This window comes from Artemia franciscana, chromosome 5, assembly GCF_032884065.1.
Source record: "Artemia franciscana chromosome 5, ASM3288406v1, whole genome shotgun sequence".
NCBI classification, from domain to species: Eukaryota; Metazoa; Arthropoda; class Branchiopoda; order Anostraca; family Artemiidae; genus Artemia; species Artemia franciscana.
This window is the reverse complement of record NC_088867.1, coordinates 16,733,517-16,755,546: the sequence shown is the minus strand read 5'-3', so window position 1 is coordinate 16,755,546 and position 22,030 is coordinate 16,733,517. Positions and strand designations below refer to the sequence as shown.

Sequence of the window (22,030 nt, the reverse complement as noted above, 5' to 3'; positions counted from 1 at the left end):
AACCGTCTTTTTTTCAAGAGTTCTACTATATTGTTTGGTGATTGGTTTACTGATGGAATACTTTATTTATAATTAATAGTTTCTTTATAATTAATAATCATTAATGGATAATTAATAGTTATTGATATTACTTTTATTAATATTAATAATAATTTTATTTATTATTAACAATTAATATTAATTAATATATATTTAATGTTGTTTTTGATAATATACTAATATTATTTGAACTGATAAAACATTATGGTTTTATAATGTAATATTGATTATACAAATTGCTAATAAGTTATTAATAATTTAATTAAAATTATTTATAATTAATAGTTTGTCTATTTGCACTTAACATAAGCGTTTGAACACTTTCAAAATTTTGCATTTCAAAACCCTGAACGTATCTTTCCAGTAGCTTATCAAAAGCGGCATATATATATATATATATATATATATATATATATATATATATATATATATATATATATATATATGCCATATTCCATATTCTTCAATCAACGCCATTGTAGCTGATATTTTCCTTCTTGGCCAGAATGCACCTTATATAGCGAATATAGCCTTATGTTTATGTAGCTTATAAATTATACCCATGACAGGATACCCATTTTGCCAATTATGCACCTTTTGATGATGAAAAATAGCGATGTCAAAGTCGCAATGACAAAGGTAAATTACTCCACAGTTTAAGAAAAACAAAAAGTGGGTTATTTTTAGTCGCTGCAGTAGACATATTCCTATCCGAAATTGCAAAAATGGTCGAGTTCGATTCATTTGATTGCGTGGCAAATATACGTTTATGTTACGTTCTTTAAAAATAATATGGAATTAATATGATAAAAATCGAAAATTCACTCGTATGTCTATACAAACAATCAAATTTTAATTTCTGCTTTAATTTAATTGAGCTGGACGAAAAAAATGCTGGAGCTATTCGTGAGGGGGAGGGGGAGGGATTTTCAGGTGATTTTAGAAATGATTTAGAAGAATTTCTGTATAATTATATATAACGGTTTATATGAATAACGTGAGCACAAGTCCAGTAGCCTATACTAAAAGGAGTGCTGGATCATTTTATACGCTTCAAGCGGACTCAGAAGTGTAAGAAGGTCTCCCCAGGTAGAGGATAGTAACTACCGATTTAGCCAATCATATATGCTCACAGGCCCAGGGTATGCTTGCAATTTAATTTTATGTATTTTATGGGTAGGGTAAAGACCATCCAGAGTCATTCCTGGCTTACAGGGTGGCAAATTGACATTTCAGTTTCTGGGTATTTTTTTTTTTACCTGGACAAGTAGCACGCCTGTCGCCTTACCTTGCTGTGGCGGGGATCGTCCCGCGGGCCCGTATTGCAAAGTAGAGCATCAGTCTGCTGTGTTACAATAGGGTTTATCCTACTCCTACTGCATAATTCCATTCAGTGACTTGATGGCCTGACCAATGTGCTTGATCTTACAGTAAGATTTAATTCGTTTTGATGAATCTTCTTAATAACTGTTCCACTAGAGGTATTGAAAATGATATCATGAGAATTTAAATTCAGAACAAACGTTGCTGTCGGATTAGATCTATGAAAGGATTTACTTGCTTGCAGAGTAGACGAGGTTCGTGCTCTTTGGCTAAACTCGACTCCCAAGAATTATTGGACCATCTTCTACTGTATAATATCGAATTCAATCTTCATCACGAGAACGGAGGGGTCAATACGCGATTTGTCCTATTTGGTTCTCTGTACCCCCTCCACTAAGGGCTGTAAAATAGTTTTCCAAGGCTATAATTGTTCAAGTATTTCTTTGTGCTAATTGAAGGTTCCATATTATCAAATTCTAAGAAAATAAGGCCTTGTAAATTTAGTTTAAGAATTATTCTACAAAGTTTATTAATAAGCTTATTAGTTCTTAATTTAGTTTACAAGCTTTTAAATAATTAATTTAGTTTATACATTTTATAAATAAATAGAAAATTAGCCTATAAACTCATAAGTTTATAAATAATTCACTTTGTATAAATTACTAATTTAGATTTTTCTGAATAAAAAAGAAATTCACATCCATCTCATCTGCAACGCTAATTCACTGTAATAATTGCAAAAAAAGGAAAAAAAACCTATCAGATCCTCCTTGCTTTAAATTAAGGAAAATATTAATATGCTGGGATTCTTGATTCAGTGCATTAACAGAAAAATCTCTTAGGTGGTGCACGCTGCAAAAATGGAACCACCTTAGCCATGTTGTGTGTTTGGTTTTTGAAGGACTAACTGTGGAGGATTATGAAAATAATTTGGAGTGTTTTAAAAATTCAAAGGATATTTTTACCCACGGTGTTGAGATGGCCACTTCTGCATCTGATGACTTGTCGCTTGCAGAAGACCTGAGTTATGTTTCGTTAACGAAAGGCCATATGGAAAGGATAAAGCATCGTAAGTAAATATATTTTCAAATCCTTTGTCTAAAAGAATATCTTTGACCTAAAATATCTTCGATCAGTACGGCTCAAGTACGTATAAATGAGGGGAGCTTCTAGTCCCTCCCTGGTTTCAGCTCAACAAAAAATTAATAGAATGAAAAAGCTTGATTAATCTATTATTGTGACAGTAGTTAGATGGAGCTGTTTTTATGTAATTTATACTCTCGGAGACAAGTTTGAGTTTCCCTTTTCATTAGTTCCTCGTGATTTCGGTATGGGACATAAGATTCTAGTGCTTCATTGCAAATAACACTGAACCTCTTCATAAAATACTCCTTACCTTAGACCTCCGTTCCTCCTGTGCCTCCAGAGGCATCCAGAATATCCACGAAAAGTCTCTAGTCGTATCGGAGGCGTGCTGCAGCTAGTATGTCTCGGCCTTTGGGCTCTAGGGGCTCGTATATATTTGGCAAGTCTCTGTGTGAGCGTCTTTGGGTGTTTCTAGGACGGCCTCGTCTTCTTGATTCTTCTGGTTGCCAGAAGAGGATGAAGTCTGGCAAGTAGTTTCTGCCCATCCTGGTGACATGCCCGAGGTCATGCCACCTACGTTGACGGATAACGTCTGTTATTAAAGATAGCCGGACCTGTTGCCTGATGGTGGCGTTCCTTATCCTCTGGGTCCAGTTCCTATTTAGAATTTTTCTGAGCCAAATGTTTTTGAGAGATTGTATTTTTTTCTCTTGTTGCGGATTAAGGTGCCAGGTCTCAGATCCATAAAGCAGTAATGACAGAATATTGCTTTGGAAGAGTCGTAGCTTTAGCCTCAAAGAGTATTTTTGAGATTTTTAAACTTATCTGAGACGGTTAAACGCCCCGTGTGTTTGTTGCAACCTAAGTTAGACTTCTCTTGCATTTGGTCCAGTGTTTCTAACTGTACTGCCCAGGTATCTGAACTCCACTACCTGCTCTATTCGGTAATCTCCACACCTAATATCAAAAGGAGATCGGCTGGTAGCCATGCTTTTTGTTTTATTTGTGTTGATTTTGTGTTCAAATTGTTCCTGCTGCATCTTTAACAGTATGAATAAAGGTCGGCAGTCTCAATTTGTAAGTTTTAAGAAGGCTTATGTCGTCAGCAAAATTGAGATCTACAAGTCTGGCCGCCTCACCAATATCAATCCCTCACATTTACTTAAGATGTAGTCAACAAAAAGGATGAACAATAGGAGGGAGAGGACACATCCCTGCTTTACTCCTGACGTTATTTTTTAAATATTTGGTATTTCTTCTCTAGTTTGTACATAACATTCTATATTTTTGTAGAAAGTGATGATAACTTTTATGATTTATTCCGGTATGCCGTAATGTGAGAGTGTTTTCTTTAGTGTTGCTCTGTCTTCTGTGTCAAACGCTTTCTCAAAATCAATCAACACAAGGTACAATTTCCTTCTCCCCTCAATGGTTTCTTCCTGCTGAATTTTGAGCACAGAAATGGGGTTAGTACAAGAGCGCTTCAGACGGAAGCCGTGTTGCTGCTCGCGTAGAGGTCTGTCAAGAAGTAGTTTTATTCTGTTGAGGATTATGAGAGCGAACAACTTTCCTGGGATTAAAGATGGCAGATACCACGCCTGTTTTAACGCTTCGTCGCATCTCCTTTTTGAAAATTTTCACCAGGGTGCTTCTAGTCCAATCTTTAGGCACTTTTTCCAACTCCCACATTGTCTTGAAGAATTTAATCCACAAGGTTATGTAAGGAATGACAGCCGTCTTAAGCATTTCTGCTGTGATTCTGACTTCGCCTGGGGATCGTCCATTTTTCAACTGTTTTGCTGCCATGCAAATCTCTTTGGTGTACGGAGGGTCTATGGTGATTGGAAGGCTTAGTAGCGGTATATCAGGGATCATTGATGGTTTTATACGTATAGGACGGTTTAGAAGCGTCTGAAAATAGTCTACCCAGACTTCGCTCACATTTTCCGGATCTGTTGCAAGACGTCCATTCGGATGTCGTACAGGACCTTCTATACTCAGACGTTTCCCAACGATTTCATTGATTAAACGGTACACAGTTTTCAAGTCCCCTCTCCTTGCGGCTTTTTCCGCTTTTTTCTTAAGGTGGTTACCTTTTTCCTTCCTAGCACTCTTTTTCACCCTCTTGTCATGATATTGGTGTCAGGCTGCTGAACACGCAATTCTCAGCAATGCAGTTAGGAAGAAGAAGAAGCTTCGCCTGCTTGCGTTTTCAATATAGTCCCACGTTTCATCAGACAGCTATTGGTTTTTTGGTCTTTTCTTGAAACCAAGGACTAGTTTAGTAGCTTCATTATAATTTTCCTCGATTTTTCCCCACATACATTCTTCATCTATTTTTTCAAGGGTTTGTAGGACTAAAAATCTGTTAGACAGCTCCATGATGAATTTTTTTTTATATCCCTATCTGACAGTTTGTCCGAGTCAAATTCTGGTTTAGGCGCGTCAAATTCTGGTTTAGGCATCTTCTCTTTCGGGACTTTCAAATTGATTTTGATCGTTGCCATCATAACTGAATGATCAGAGCTGATATCTGCCCCTCTGCATGAGCGAACATCTTGGAGACTCTTTCGCCATTTTCTGCTTATAAGTAAGTATATGGTCAATGTGGTTTTTTGTCACTCTTTCTTGGGACTTCCATGTATATTTGTGGATGTTCTTATGCTTGAAAAATGTGCTGCCGATGTTAAGGTTATTTGATAGTGCACAGTCTATCAGGCAGTCTCCATTTTCATTTCTTGGTGCCAAGGCCTTCATTTCCTATGACTTCAGAGCACTGAGCTCGGTCGTATCTAAACTTGGCATTAAAATCACCTGCCAAACATATATCATGTAATGGTGCTTCCTTGATAGTGGCATTCAAGTCATTGTAGAATTCTTCCTTTATTTCATCTCCTGCGTCATCTGTGGATGCATAACAAGTAATTAGTGTCATCTTTGCATGGTCTGCATTTAGCTTATAATTATCAATTTGGGGTGATAGTTTTCCAATTAACGATTTATTTGGACATTTTTCCCGGAAGAATAATGGCTACCCCGTGTTCTTGTGTCTTGTCAGGCCCACTGTGCATTATCGTGGATCCTCCAGGTAACCTCTGTCTACCAGTTCCAGGCCATCACACCTCCGACAAAGCAAGAACGTCGATATTGTATCGCCTCGTCTCTTTTTCTAATTGTTCTGGCTTGGAAGGTTGTGCGAGTGTTCGCCCATTCCTAAATTCTATTTTTAGTTTTATTTTGAATCTAAACGGGGACATGCATTTGTCGTTGTCGTTTGGATCGATCCTGTGTTCTTTTGTTTGGATGTTTCGGTTGCGGTTAAGTTTCTCTGTCAGGTTTCTCCTTGAGGTCCCGGGAGTGGGGTGCAAACTCACTGCTTAGCCATTTTCCTTTACACAGGCTTGGGACTGTTGCAGTCCAACATCAGTTGGACCCAGGCCGAGTCAATAAAATATTCAGTTATGTCAAATAGAAGGCAGTTTTTTTCATAATTTATTGAAAATCAATTTTCGCTAATTAGGCCTATTGTAACCGCACTAACACTTAGCATATAATTTATACTCTATATTAAGTTTTATGTAAATATTTCAATAATGTTTTTGTGTGTGTGTAAGTAATATGTTCTTTAGTTGGTCCATAGGCATTAATTTTAATGATGCTCCCATTTTTTCAATGAGAAAGACATCGTTTTAGAGGGTTTTGCCGAATATATCTCCTCTTTCATATATACGAGGCTTTAAAATAGTATATTGTGTACGGGTTTAGTGTGGTAACAAAAAAGGCGACGCTAAATTTATTACTTATATTACGACCGTGGCTGATATTTTAGCCTTTTAGAAGCCCATCTACCAAGTCTATTTTTGTTAAAGATGTAGTACTTATAAAAGATAATAGAAAAATAATTGCAATAAACAAGCGGTTAAACAGCGACTGTGTTGGTGGCGAGCTTGCATCTGGGCAGCAGGTACACTCTTTCGGAGCAACTTACCACAACAGAGAAAGAAACCTTGGGATTCCTTCGCCAATTGCACGGAAGAAAAGTCGTATTGGCTACGCGACAAGCATTGCAGTCTCTTCTTTTAATTTGGATCCCTGACTTTTTTTATGTTATAGATTTTAGCGTCAAAGCACTTGATTGACTTTTAAGTTTGCACTGTTATCACGATAATCCTTAAAATTATGGGCTCAAACCAAAAACAGTGAAAAAAAAAATATGTGGTCAAAGAATCTAGTCATATTTTTACTAGACCTCTTTTTTATATACTTAGGTAAGTTTTATGTTAGGTTTTGGTTTACTTTTAATGATTCCTCAGAAATTCCAATTAGAATATTTCGTGCTGGTCACTAGCAGCTGGTTAATCGTCACATTAAAAAAAAGAAATGTCACTTGACTTCGTAGTCCTTACCGGCGGTACTGAACTTCCTTTTGTGGCTCTTAAGGCTGGAAGTATTTATAGGGGGGTTGGGAGCCAGTCATCCTATGCTTTCGCACGCTCATTTTGTTTACTTTTCTCAGATTTCTCCTGGTTCGACCTTGGCTGAGCTTATAGAGTCTTGCCACTGACTCCTCTCCAAGCCTAATTATCGGCCACACCAGGACTCGAACCCCAGCCTTAGGACATAGGATTGTAAGTTGATTGAACTAACTACTTGGCTAAGACAGCTGGGATGAATTTTACTGTGATATGATGTATTATGTACCATGTGTATATGCTTACACGCGCAGAGTTTATTGAAATGACATATTGGGAACATTTTAATAACTTAAAATAATTATGATTTGACGTTATCATATTACATTGGTGAATGTGGCCGCTTTTAAAATTGCTCTACCTACGGAGTGAAAATTTTTTATCAGCAGCTCGAAGTCTTAGATCTACTGAAATTTTAGATTTGCCTAAAGTTTAGGACATATAAATATAAATACGTCGTCGAATAGTATATTACTTTGATAAGACCTAAAATGCTCTCTCTTTGTCTTTTTTTTTTAAGAAAAAGAGAATTTTATCTTTTCTCGTTGAAAAAATCTCTTTGTTTGGTCATTCTTTGTTTTCTTTCTTTTTTTCTTCTATTTTCTTTCTATTTCTTTCTATTCTGTTTTTTCCATTTCTATGTTTTCTTTGTAGGTCACAAGTCGTTTACCAATGCACTGAAGAAAGGTGTAATTTATCAAGTATTGCCTGATTCAAAAGAAGAATCAAATAACGAAAAAACTGTGTCATCATGTGTCATCTCTGAAAAAGAAGAACTGAATATAAAAGTTGATGGTATTGAATGTGTAGTGAACGTTGAGGAAAAAGTAGTTCAAACCGAAGAAGTGACAAATGGAGTAGATACAAAAAGTTTGGCTTCATTCCCTATATCTCATGAAAAAGTCCCTGAGAGGCCCCCAGTAAAAGATAAATTTAGTCGATTGAAACTGTTATTAAGTACGGAACTTTTGGTTGGTGAGCGTTACCCGTTGCCAGGGATTCAAAAATATGCTGAATATAAAATGACAAAGGACTTGTATGTTCCCGTAACATCTAATTCCCCTATGTACAGTGTGGATTGTGAATGGGTCACTTGTGTCGGAAGTAAGTTTATTTGAGAATTCACTTTTACTTGAGAATTCTACATTAATGTCTGAATAGAATAAATTCACAAAAAAAGAATCACCATTGGACTATTCGACAGTCAACTGGGCCAATTCCCCTAACAAATATGGAGAAAAAAAGGCAGTTCATTGATTTTTGTTTTGTTTTTTTTTTCATATTTTTTTATATAGTCTTGTGTTTTTAAAAATAATTAGTCGGAATGGTCTAAAAAACACTTTAATAGGAAAATTTAAAGGGTCCAAAAATATTTAGGATATCTTAATATTTTAAAGGGCACAAAAATAATATTTATTAATATAGAAATTAATATTTAATATATAGGCTAGTATGTAAAACATTAAAAAATTAAATATTTAATTAATATTTAAAATATTTAGTTGAGGGGCCCCAAAATTTGTGTTATTTACAATGGTTTTGGTTAAAATCTTGTATTTTCTGGTTTTGCGATTTTAGCGTGATTAGCAGGAATCCAAAAATTTTTAGGATGGCTTTTCACTGTTAGTTTTATTGGACCAACTACCTGAATGAAAAAAACTAAATTTATTTATTGCTTTTTCGTATGTGCTTAAGCGTGAAGAAAGGAATAAGGGTTAAACGTTTAAAGGGTAAGAAAGGGTTAAAGGGTAAGGCTTAAGGGTTAAGAGTTTCATATATGCTTCAGTCAAATTTTCTCTAAAAATAACTGTTTAATGTGTAGAGCTAAAAAAATTTTTTCCATACATTAGTTTTAATCATAGCGTCGTATTTTGTGATTTTTTTATTTCCAATGCTAGGTTTAATTATCTAAAACAATAATTTAAAGCTATTAAGGGCCATTGATAGATTTTATTTTAATGTACCAACTACCGTGTTGAGTTATAATGATTTTCTTTTTTTTTGTTTTTGTTGCATGTTTAAGGATAGAGAATTGTTTAAATCCATTGTGGAATAGACAATCAGATAGATCTCTAAAGAAAATAATAAAAAAATATTCTCTGTTTGGTTTATGACTATAGTCTCGTATTCATGGTTGGGTGATGGCTAATCTAAGATTAATTCACTTAAACGAGCCTCACAAATATTTTAGAAAGCGGGTTCTTTGTTAGTTTTTATTTTAATACACTAATCACCTGGTTGAAAAAAATCACTATTTTTGCTTATTCTTGTGCGCTTTAGGATCAAGAATTTTGAAGTCCTATTTAGAATAGAAAGTCGAATCTGTCTCTGAAAACACGATAAAGTATTCAGGACCGAAACAATTTATTTTCTCAGAATAGTTTGCAGTATAATCTTGTGTTTTGTGGTTTTGTGATTGCTAATGAAAATGTTTGTGGTACTTATTATTTTTATTATTTTAGACGTTAATGGGCTTGCACGTGTTGCTGTAGTTGACGAAGAATTAAAAGTTTTCTACCATTCACTTGTAAAGCCGAGTCTTCCTATAGTTAATTACAACACAAGATACTCGGGAATAACCAAAGTGAGTTTAAACCCTCTTCTGTTATGTACCTTTTTATTATTTTATTTTTTAATTTTTGAATTTTATATTTTTTTTTATTTTGATTTTGGTTTTAACGGAACCGTAGATCCATTAAATCTGATTGTGTCGAATGGATTGGCCATTCAGTACCAAAGCAGGTTCTCTGCGAAAGACAGGTATCGAACTATGCCAAAGCCACAGGATAGTCACACCTATTGATAAAGGCTCTACAACATTTTGACCTAAAATAATTTGGTCATCGCTTTTTTCGCCATAGATTTTTTTTTGTCATTACCAAGACTGTCATAGGACAACGTGTCATCCGGTTTTTTCTTCCATCAAAGAAACCGTCATTGTTTTTTCTTGTCATCGGACAAACTGTCATTGTTTTTCTTGTCAAATAAACTGTCATTGTTTTTTTGTCATCGTTCTTATTTGCAATTGGACAAACGGTCATTTCTTTATGTTATCATCCGAAAAAGAGATAATGACAAAGTGTCATTATTTTATCAACCATTAGACAAAATGTCATTGTTTTCTGCCACTGAACTGATGGTCAATAGTAAAGTTTTACCATGCCTTTAAACCTCTCCGCCTCCCCACCTTGCGAGTGACATGCTGGCTTTTAAGGTGTTTTCACAGATATTCTACTCAGCCTCCAGCGCCAATAGCAAATCACAAAGTCGAAGCTAAAGCTGTTCTTGATGGCTTCATCTGCTGATCTTTTAGACCGACTTAACTTGTTTACAAGGCGTTTCACTTGAGGATTCACAAGCAAAAGTCCTAGGGCTTAGTGAGAGTGAAAAAATTTTTAACAGTTGTTTGACAGTTTTATAGAAAAATTTACCGATTTGAAAGTATTCTTATCGGGTTGGAAAACGAAAAATCACACTGTTAAGGAATTGTGTTAAGTTTGTTTAGGAATTGCAAATGCTGTATAGTGGTCGTGCTGTGTGAAATTTCTAGCTTTTCTCGACTTCAACACTCGCGACAACGCAAATAGCACTGGTTTAACGTACTACATATATGTTATCAAAGTATTTTTTTAAGGTATTAGTCAAAAGTGGGCAATTTAAATATTTCGGCTGTGTGTGAGACCATACAATCGCAAGGCCAAATTAGTGTAATATGTAATTAGATCCCTTCCCCCCGTATGTTCGGGAGCCGTCTTAATCACATACCATTGAAGAAAGAAAAAACATGCAAAGGAAAAAAAAACACTTCTCATTGTTAAATTTAAAATTTTCAGGCCTTATATCGTTTTAGATGAAAAAGATTCATCAAAAATCGACGATTCGGCGTTAAAAGGCAGTTTTTTTGAAGCAATTGGCTGTTTTCTTCTAGAGAAAAGCACTAGTTTCTCGTCGGTTTTGAAGGAATCGGTCGTTTGAGGGGTAACAATTTTAAATGTCAGATCATGTGAACAAGGTTACTGACTTGATCATCGTTGTTCAGGGGTACAGACTGGCCCCGAGATATGGCCCGATCCTTCTGAATTTCGTCTCTAAGCCATTGGAGTTCTTAATGGAAGATTAAAAAATAGTTGCTTTTTTGTTTAGCTGCGGACCTTGGTCTTAGCTTGAGGGAGCTGGGCCTAAAAGGGTGTTTCGTTTTATTTTTCAATCTCCGAGGCCTTCGATTTAGGCTTTTGAATCCCAAAGCAAAGTCGCCTTGTAAGCAATTCAAGTCAGTCTAAAGACCTGCAGATAAAGTCCTGAAGAACAACTTTAGCCTTCGCTGGGGATTTGCCATTAGACGCATGCAAAAACGTTACTAATGGCCATCTGTCTAATGGCAGAAAAAAAATGAAATTTTTTCCCATGACAGATAAAAGTATTGACACTTTGTCAGCTGTCAAATAGAAACCATGCCAGTTTTCCGATGATGACAAAAATCAATGACTATTTTCCAATTCCCAATAAAAACGATGACAATTTTTCCGATGACAAGAAAAGACAATGGTAGCTTGTCCGATGACAAGGAAAAATAATGACAGCTAGTCCGATGGAAAAAAAAAACCGATGATATGCTGTCCTGTGAGAGTTTTGGTAACAACAGAAAAATGTATGGCAGGTGAAAACCTTGACCAGGTTATTTTATCATAAATTGTCTGGATACGGTTGATAAAAGCCAAAATTTATTAATGACATTTGTCTTTATTTGATTTTGTGTCACATTTGTTCTCCAGAATCAGAAAATTGAAATGGTAACAAATTGGTTTGAAAAACCTATATCAACACTAAAATGGCCCCAATATAGCCTACTTATGTTAGGTATTTGTATCTTTTGTTGCATTCATCATAGGCAGTGCAAAAGTGCTACCTAAGTAAAGAGCGATGTGGGCACAATGTATTATTTTGTTTTTCTGACCAAGGCACTTTGTATAGAAGGAGTTGTCGTAAAAACTTCGAAAGAAGCTCATTGGATGGAAATTGAAAGTTCCAGTGTTTTTTTTAGAGACAAAAGTGATTGGAGGGCAACCACCCTCCTCCAGGTATATCATTTTTCCAAACACAGCCAATCAAAATTTTGAGACAACCATTTTTTTCAGCATAGTTGAAAGGCTCAGTAACAATGTTTTTGGGGATGACAACCATCCGCCCGCAGTCTTCAGGGGAAGGGCTATAAGCTAATGGGTAATACTAGTTGTCCACTATTAACATATAAAGTTTATATGGAAGGGGTGGTCGTATGAACCTCGGAGGGGGCTGATTCGACTGGAAATGAGAAGTTCTGGTGTCCCTTTTAAGAGTAAAAAGTGATCAGAGTGCAACTAGCCTTCCCCCCACGTCCTCTTTTCTCCAAATGCATCCGATAGAAATTCGAGATTACCATTTTGTTCAAGATTATCCAAAGACCATATAACAAGGCCTTCGGAGTTGAACAGCCTCCCAGAATCAGGGGGCTAGGGTTTTAAGTTATGCCCCAGAGGCATGTCACATTTTTGTGGAAGGGGTGGTCGTGTAAATTTAGGTGAGTCGCATTTGATTGAAAATTGAAAGTATTAGTTCCCTTTTGAGAGTCATAAGTTATAGTAGAGCACCTACCCTCTCCCTCCTCTCTGGTGTCCTCTTTTCCCCAAACGTATCTGAGAGAAACTATGAAATAGCAATTTTGTTCAAAATAGTCCAAAAAATGTATAAAAATGCCTCCAGGCTTGAAACAACCTCTTAGAGCTCAGGGGTAAGAACTGTGAGCCCCAGGGGTGTATCAAGTTTTTATGTAATGGGTAGTCGTATAAATTTTGGATGCGGCTCATTTGATTGGAAATCGGAATTTCTAGCTCCCTTTTTAAAACTCAAAAGTGATAGTAGGGCAACTAGTCCCCCTGACGCCCTCTTTTCCCCAAGCGCATCTGATCGTAGTTGTGAGATAGCTATCTTTTCAAAACAGTCAAAAGAACATTTAACAATGTGTCCAGGACTGACACTACCCCCATACTCTGGGGGCAAGGTTGTAAGTTACACCTCGGGCGTATGTAAGGTTTTCATTAAAATTGAAAGTTCATGGGCCCTTTTTAAGGGTAAATGTGATTGGAGGGCAACCAGTCCCTCCACGAAAGCATCCTCCTAAAAGCATCTAATCAAAATTTTGAGACAGCTACTTTGCTCAGCATAGTTGAAAGGTCCAGTGTTTACTTCTTTGTAGATTTCACCCCCCCCCCCTCACATACCTCAGGGCAAGGGCTGTAGCTTGGGAAATGTGTCCATTGTTTAAGTGTAGTATATGTCATTGAGAAGGGTGAACATGTTTGACCTTTACTTTCCAAAAAAAACTAAGAGCAGTCAGGTGAGCCTTTCAGAGAATGTTTGGGGAAGTGTTAAACTAAATCAAAACGCGTTTTGCACTTGCTGGTTTTCAAATGGACGTAATTGAGGAATGACTGTGTATATTAATTTAGAACTTTTAGGACATGATAAGGGAGATGATCAATTGACCAAAAAGCAATATTTGCACGCTGCTACTACTACTACAACTATCACTAGTACTACTGCTAGCATTACTACTACTCCTACCGCTACTACTACCACTAAAACTATTGCTTCTGTAGCGAGTACTACCAAGGCTGAGGACATTGAACCGAACAACTGAGGAAACTTAGAGGGTAAAGTTGAACTAAGTCAAAACATAATATACAGATTGCTGATTAATTTATACGATTGAGATTTTGATGGACATTTTTTTCAAAATAGTCCAAAGATCGGCTAGCAAGGCCTCTGGGTTTGACACCACCCTCCAGAACTTTGGGGCAGGGGTTGTAAGCTATGCCCCGAGGGCATGTAATGTTTTTATAGAGGGGGTGATCTGATAAGCTTTGGACAGGGTTGTTTGAATTGAAAACTGACAGTTCTAGTTACCTTTTAAAAGTTGGAAGTGACCAGATGGCAACTAGCCCTCCCCCAAGCCTTCTTTCCTCAAATAAATCTGATCAAAATTTGAAAATAGTCATTTTGTTCAAAGTAGTCCAAAGATCATATAACAATTTCTTTAGGGCTGACCCCCCCCCCTCTCAGAGTCCATGGGCAAGGTTTTAAGTTATGCCCCGGTGGCATGTAAGGTTTTTATGGAATGGGTGGTTGTATAAACTTTGGAGGGGGTTCATTCGATTGGAAATCAGGATTTCTAGTGGCATTTTTGTTATTCAAAAGCGATTGGAGGGTAAATAGCCCTCTCACCCCAATTTTCTCCAAATGTATCTGATAATTTTTTTTAGATAGCTTTTTGGTTCAAGACAGTCCAAAAGTCAAGTAATCATGCCTCCTGGGTTTCCCCCCTCCCACTGCCCCCTGGCCAAGGGCTGTAAGTTATGTAAGTTGTCTTTTGTTAACATATAAGATTTTTATGGGAGGGATGGTCACATAAAATTTAGAGGATGCTCATTTGATTTAAAATTGAAAGGTCTAGTTCCCATTTTAAGAGTCAAAAGTGGTTGGGGGCAACCAGCCACCCCTCTTCGAACTTTTACCCAAAATGCTTACGATCAAAATTTTGAAATAGCCATTTTGTTGAAAATAGTCCAAAGGTCTAATAACTACGGTTTCAGGTTTGATAGTTTCCCCTCTCCCCCGCCCTTAGGGCGAGGACTACAAGTTGTGATAGTTTTCCATTGTTGAAATATAAGATTTTTATTTTAAGAATGGTCGTGTAAATTCTAGAGGGACCTCATTCGATTGCACACCTGAAATTCAAGTACCCATTTTAAGAGTCAAAAGTAATCATATGGTGGCCAGCCCCCCTCCCCCTCCTGCCGATTTTTCTTCAAACGCATCCGAACAAAATTTTGGATATTCTTTTTGTAAAAAAAACTCCGAAAGTCAAATAACTATGCCTCAGGGTTAACAAATCAACCCCCCCACCCCAGTCCCTTTTATGTTTTTACTGAGGGGTTGGTCGAATTAACTTTGGTCGGGACTCATCCAAGTGGAAACTGAAATTTCTAGTTCCTTTTTTAAGTGCCCTTTTTAAGAGTCAAGTTCATTGGAGGGCAACCACCCTCCCCTCCCAAGCCGACCAATTCTACAAACACATCCAATCGAAGTATTGAGATAGTCATTTTGTTTAGCATAGTTGGGAAGTCCAGTAACTATGTCTTTTGGGCTGTCCTCCTCTCCTCCCCCCAAGGCCCTCGGATCAAGGGCCATGAGCTATGCATTTTGCCCCATGTTTACAAATAGTATATGCTATTGAGAAAAGTCGGTTTGTTTGACCGTTAGTGTCCAAAAAGACGAAGAGCATTCAGGTGAACCATTCAGAGAATATTGATGGGGCGTTGAACTTAAAAAAAAATATGTCGTGTACATATGGGTTGTCAAAAGGGCGTAACTCAAGAATGACTGAGTAGATTAATTTGGAACTTTCAAAAATTCTGGGGGGGGGGTGACCGTTTGACCAAAAAGGCAATACCATTTGCACAGTAATACTACTGCTACAACTACTAAAACTACTACCACTACAATTACTGCTTTTGTAGCGAGTACTACCAAGGCAGTAGTTACAGCATAATGACTTTAAAATCGCCCATAGGGGATGTACAATTGGAGCTAATAGTCCCTCAAGACGTTATTACGTGCACATGGGTCTTGCGCGATACTATAGTGCACCTGTAACGGTATAGTACGCCCACATAATAGTGAATATATGTTACATAATAGTGTTTTTTTCTCTGGTTATTATGTAATAGCTTTTGGTTACTTTGGGTTGTTATGTAATAGGACTTATTAGAGTCTGCTAGCCAAGTGGGGGGCCCCGGTTGTAACTGAGGGGGACCCACACATGGGTGTTACATAATACTTTAGAGAGGGTTGTTACATAATGCTTTAGAGAGGCTAGAGAGGGTTGTTATTAGAGATAATGTTTTATTTAGACTTTAGTTCAAGTTTTACAAAGCTCCTATAAGCAAAAATAAAGAATTTTCCCTTTTTCTACTAGAAGAAAGAACACGGATGCGTGTGTGCTGTGGGATAGTCTTTTTGGCTAAAATAAATGTGTATGTTAACCGTTATTTTGTAGGACTACATACACTTTTAAAAACGAGTAGGCTACCGTACTGAATTACTGTCTCTGAAAGTAGAGGCTCAATATGCATATGGTTTTTCGATAATTCTAAAACAAATTGACTACCTCAGAATTTTTACACATTAAGTTTTTGGACTTCTTTTTGCTAGAATTGTTTCTTTACAGCACATAATGACTGAAAACAACGCTTTGCTCTGGGGCAGTTTTTTTGGCTAAGATAAATGTCTATGTTAACCGATATTTTGTAGCATTACCTGCGTCTTTACAACAGAATACGCTACCATACGGCATTATTGTCTCTGAAGCTCGAGGCTCAAAGTGAGTATAGTTTTTCGATAGTTCTAAATCAATTGACTATTTCAGAACTTTCACACAATAGCTTTTTGGCTTCTTTCGGCTAAAATGGTTGTTTTACACCACAAAATGGCTGGAAACATCGTTTTGCTGTGGGACAGTCTTTGTGGCTATAATAAATCTCTATGTTAACCGTTATTTTGTAGAACTCCCTGCACCTTTAGAAACGAATGCACTACCTTACGGCATTGCTGCTTCTGAAACTTGAGGCTCAATATGCGCATAGTTTTTCAATAGTTCTTAAATTAATTTAGACTTCTAAAAAAACAAATGATCGAGAATTATCAGTTTAATATAAATATTAAATAAAAAGAGAAGTTTTTCAACTGAAAGTAAGGGGCAACATTGAAACTTAAAACAAACAGAAATTATTACGTATGTGAGGGAGTTACTCCTCCGAAACACCCCGCTCTTTGAGGATGGAAATGTCTGTATACTTCACTAGAACAAATGCTACACGGAAAGAATGGGTAATTTGCATAACTTACAGCCCTTTCTCCATGGGCCGTGGGGGGCCATGTTCCTTCAAAGGCATAGTTATTGGATCTTTCAAGCGTGCTGAACAAAATGCGAATCTCAAAATACTGATAGGACGACTTTGAGGAAAAACTGCGTGGTGTAGGGGCTAATTGCCCTCCAATCTTTTTTGTCACTTAAAAAGGACACTACAACTTTGAAGTTGCATTCAAATGTATTCTTTCCCGATCTTCTAGGACCATTAGTTCGGTACGATCACCCGTGGGAAAAACACGCATCCGTGATCTTTCTTTTGGCAAAATAGTCTTTACAAAATTCCACATTTTTGCTGATGGGAGCTTGAAACCCCTATAGTACGGTTTTCTGATACGCTGAATCTGTTGGTTCAATTCTCATCAATATTCTTTGACTTTTTGTGGTTGTTTCCCCCCTTTTCGAAAATCAGACGATTTTTTATCTGGCTCATAGCTTTAGTGGGTAACACTAAACTTAATGAATCTTTTATACTTGGAATCAGCACAGAAATACAATTCTTATGATATGTCTATTGATATCGGAGTTCTATTTTAAAGTTTTGGTTACTATTGAACCGAGTCGGTCGTTACTCACAAATCGTTACCATGAACTGTCTGAAATTTCAAATTGCGTTTCAAAAGAAGAACCTCACCCTCGGACTCGGGGTAAAATGAGACAGCCAAATTTTAGTTTGGAAAGCAAAGGAACGACAACAAGCTCACAATTTATTATAAGCATATTTTATTTGATGAATTATCGATTACAGAAGTTAAATTTTAGCATAAATTTTGAGAAACTATTAAATAGTCATAAAAGTCCTTACTTCCAAAACGGCATTTCACTTTTTCGAGTTACCTCATACTTCTCTTGAAAAAATACATCCTTTGAAAGTAACCTATATAAGTTTCAAATTTGTTCCTTAACAATCATAAAATAAAATGATAATCCATAAAAATCGCTATTCTATTCCCTTCTTTCGACTGCCACATATTACCTCAGAAAATCCTCTTAGGGTTCAAACGACATCTTTGTTCAAGAAAACTCATATGTAACTATGACTTGATTCTATTTAAAATTACCCCTACGACCACTTTAAATACTGTGTTGATTTGCGCAAGAATTTGCATTTTTTTTTTCTAAAGGAGTCTGTTTTTGGTGCCTAAATGACAATGACTGAAAAGGGAAAGTATTGGTCTTTGGTGTCAGGGACGTCGTCTGGGGGGGGGGGCAGTTTATTCCCCCAATAATTCGGAAAAAGTATTGTACAACCATGCCACTTGACTATCTGTATGTGAACCCCTCATGCCCCTCCCCCCCCAATAAAAATGCTGGATATTCGCCTTTGTTTGGTGATTCAAAATCAAGGAGGATTCTGAAATCTTTCAAGGCTTGAACAAAAAGTATGGGGAGCTGATCAAACAGTAATCTGGCGGTTTAACTTAAGTTTAATAGGCATTAAAACTACTAGCCCCGCTGACACCGTAGCAATACCAAACAGAAGCAAAGCAATTAAAAACAGGCAGAATTGTAATTTATCAAAATTTGGCTTCCATTGTGTAATTATATAACCAGAATTACCGGCCAAATAAGCAAGAATGAGTTTAGAAGTTGCATTTGATTTCGTCTGTAGGACTGCTTTATTGCTTGTTGTAATTTTCCGAGGAGAGGTATCCCTGATCATTCTGATACAGATACTGAGATTGTATTCACTAATGAATATATGAAACGGAAGCGAAATGGCTTCCATTTCGTCTGTAAAACACCAAATGAATCCATGGGTTTATATTTTAGTTGAAATGTGTGACGTCAGAAGAAAGGAATGTCATAATTCCAAAAATTATGAAGATAATTAAAAACAAATTGTATTTTTTTAAATAGCAAGAAATATGAAATAGACGCTAAGATCATCGTTGCTTTATAATCAGTTCGTATTTACCTGTTTGAAGGAAAGCTATCCCTGAGTTTGAGGAGGTTGGAAAAATATAACATTGGCTATTGATTTCGTTACTTTATTTCCGTGATAAAAAATTCGAAATACACGGGATAAAGAAGGAAAAGATATCAAAAGTCAAAAATAGTCGACCAGTACTAAATGAATACAAGACATCAATCATTGCTTTCATTTATTTATTTATATATTCTTTTTACTCTTGCAAAACTTAAATTTTTCTAGGTAACAGTGAAATAACCTTTTGTTCACTTTTTGCAGATTTGAAGACAAGCCTTTTTATATTTAGTTGCCTGTACTAGAGATATCCCTGATCATGAAGAAGTTGAAAGAAAAAGACAATAACATCTATTAGTTTTTTAAAATAAGAATTGCTTAAAAATAAGATAAATTCCTCCCACTCGGAGAAACGGAAATGTTAATCCAGAAAAATTTAAACTTTTGATATTTAAAATGAAGCCATGAAGCAGTCGTAACACATAAAATCTTTATTAAAAGTCATAAAGTATGTCATAGCCACTCCAAGCTTACAAATTACTGCTACACTCACCACAGCACCGAACCGCCTGAGGCCAACACAGCTACTCACGCTCTTCCTCCATCCCAATCTATTGAAAACACCCTTTGTACACCCTCCCAGAACGTTCCCATTTCCTTTAAATCATTCTTTATGACATCCTCCCACCCCAGACGAGGACAACCTGCTTTATGTTTAGCCCTAGACAGCTTGCCGAACAGGACAATCTTCGGCAATATGTCATCCTTCATCTGCAGAGCGTGCCCTAGCCATCTCAACCTTTTTTCATTATAGCTCTAGAAAGCGGGATTCAACCGCGTTTTTTGTACTGCTTGCAATTTAAGTCTGTTAGTAAAAATTCTGTTCTAGGCGTTGCTACAAGATGTAAAAAAGACAGCGGCTGAAGTGCAAGAAGAATTAATAAATATTTTACCTCCAGACGCCATTCTCATTGGACAATCTCTAGGTGGTGATCTTGCGGCAATGAAGGTAAATTAAAATTTTCTCATTATGTCTCCATTCGGACTTGTTTAGACATCGAAGTACTGATACGGCTATTGAAAAAATTTCAACACTTGTGTTTGGGCTAATTTGTGCACTAAATTATGTTTTATTTTCAAAGAAATTTTGTATAATATCTCTGTTTTAACATTGTTCATTTAGTTTTAGTTCGATTAAAGTATGGATTCGTAAAACAAATGCATAGATAAGCCCAACTAACATTAATTTTTATTCTTCAGCTATCGAAACTAGCAATTCTTTCACAATATGTTTTCATAAAACATATAATATGTTTCATATATCCTTATACATGAAACATCTTGGAACTCCTTGAGAAGGTGTAAAGAGGGAGGGGTTGAATAGATTGGGATGGAGGAGGAGCGTGCGTACCTGTGTTGGCCTCAGGCGCCTTGGTGCTTCAGTGAATTGTTAGTAATGGTAGTAGTAGTAGTATATATGCTTAAATAGTTTCATCAGTTCGTGTTTCTGCTGAATTATAAGTAATCATATATTGAAGGCAAAAACAATCTTAATAAAAAGATATATTTATAATATATTTCAATTTCTAATTACTTATAGGAAATACACATAATGCAACGTCATACTTCTTATCACTACTTTTCAAAATCCAATCTTTTACTATGTTTCAATAGGAACTTTTAGCTATATCTTTTAGTATAGTATATATATATATATATATATATATATATATATATATATATATATATATATATATATATATATATATATATATGTATATATATATATATCCTTTCGATTCTAAATTTGTTATGGGGATCCTGCTTTTTCTGTGGATTTGATTGTGTCAAATTCTTTCAATACACCAATTAACCTAATTGAACCATTTGAACCAATTCTGACTTTGAATGGCATGTTTGGCGGTAGGGTTCTGGGTTTAAATAGACTCTTTGTTTTTATTGGCAGTTTTGGTATTTGTACAATTTAATTTTCAAACTATTTTTGAGTGTAAGGGTTGGCCTTAAAAAGAATTATGTCTTTTATTAATGTTAATATTACCTCATTCTTTTATTTGGTTTGCGTTCCATCATCTTATGTTTCACAATTTTTGTTTGGAGTGGACCCATAGATTCATGCAAAAATTCCTATGGGTCTTCCAAAGAAAATTCTACGAAATTTTTACATTTTGCGTAAAAATGTATATTTTTACAGATATTTTTACGTAAAAAGTCTAGTCCTTGCATAATTTTTTTTTCGTTGTTATTATTATTATGATTTTTGAATAAAAATTTCTTTTTAACATTCTCTAATTGAATTATATGCTAAACAGCAAGTCAAAAGAGGGCACAGGTAAATAGATATTTTCCCTTTTTTTCTTTTTCGTTTTTTTTTACGCAGCTTCTTATTGGAGTTACTATTTTTAATAGGTTCTCCGTTTACTTCCCAGGAATCTCATCAATTGCATTTATAAATTGCTCAATTTGTAAAGCAAGACAAATGATTTTTTTGCTTGTTTTTTTTTATCTATCTTGCACCTCGTTTCTTCCTTTTTTTTTGTGCAGTGCCTATTTGTTAGGTAACTGTTTTTCACCTATTTGTTAGGCTTACTATTTTTAACAGATTCTCCGTTTATTTCCCAGGAATCTCATCAATTGCATTTATAAATTGCTCAATTTGTAAAGCAAGACAAATGATTTTTTTGCTTGTTCTTTTATCTATCTTGCACCTCATTTCTTCCTTTTTTCTTTTTTTTTCTTTTTTTTGTGCAGTGCCTATTTGTTAGGCAAGCCTAACTGGGCAACAAATCTGTAGCAAAGGGTAATGTCTTGGTAAAGGGATATCATTATAGTGACCTCTGCTGGACTAATAGAAATGCTCTGAAAATAGCGCGTCCAACTGAGATTGTGTTCTAAAAGGTGGCTGATGCAAGGGAATTTTTCTCCCGATGAAGCGAACATAGCCTTTGGATGTAGGCTATGTTTGTACTTATTCCTCTTTTTCGACTTTTAGGTTTCAAGCATGACACCTAAACACAATAACACGTTTTTTAGGGTTACTTCTGAGGGGGACGGGAAAATGAGTAAAATTTAATTCGGTCGTACTGCATGTCCTTCTTTTTGAAAGATCATCGTGTCAAATTTTGGGGAAATTTAGTTTTTGGTCTTTCCAAGTGTGTCTTTAGTCTGTATTAAATAAAAAAACAAGTTTTTTTTTTAAAT

General features: G+C 36.0%; 1 protein-coding gene across 2 annotated transcripts in view; it reads left to right on the top strand.

Moving 5' to 3' along the window:
• LOC136027034 (uncharacterized) overlaps positions 1 to 22,030 on the top strand; it is a 63,459-nt gene that overhangs the window by 24,607 nt on the left and 16,822 nt on the right. For both annotated transcript variants that reach the window (XM_065703950.1, XM_065703951.1), the window contains exons 6-9: positions 2,205 to 2,431; positions 7,575 to 8,024; positions 9,383 to 9,504; positions 19,701 to 19,820. In XM_065703950.1, the coding sequence (XP_065560022.1) occupies positions 2,205 to 2,431; positions 7,575 to 8,024; positions 9,383 to 9,504; positions 19,701 to 19,820 (919 nt within the window). The remainder of the gene's footprint in view (positions 1 to 2,204; positions 2,432 to 7,574; positions 8,025 to 9,382; positions 9,505 to 19,700; positions 19,821 to 22,030) is intronic.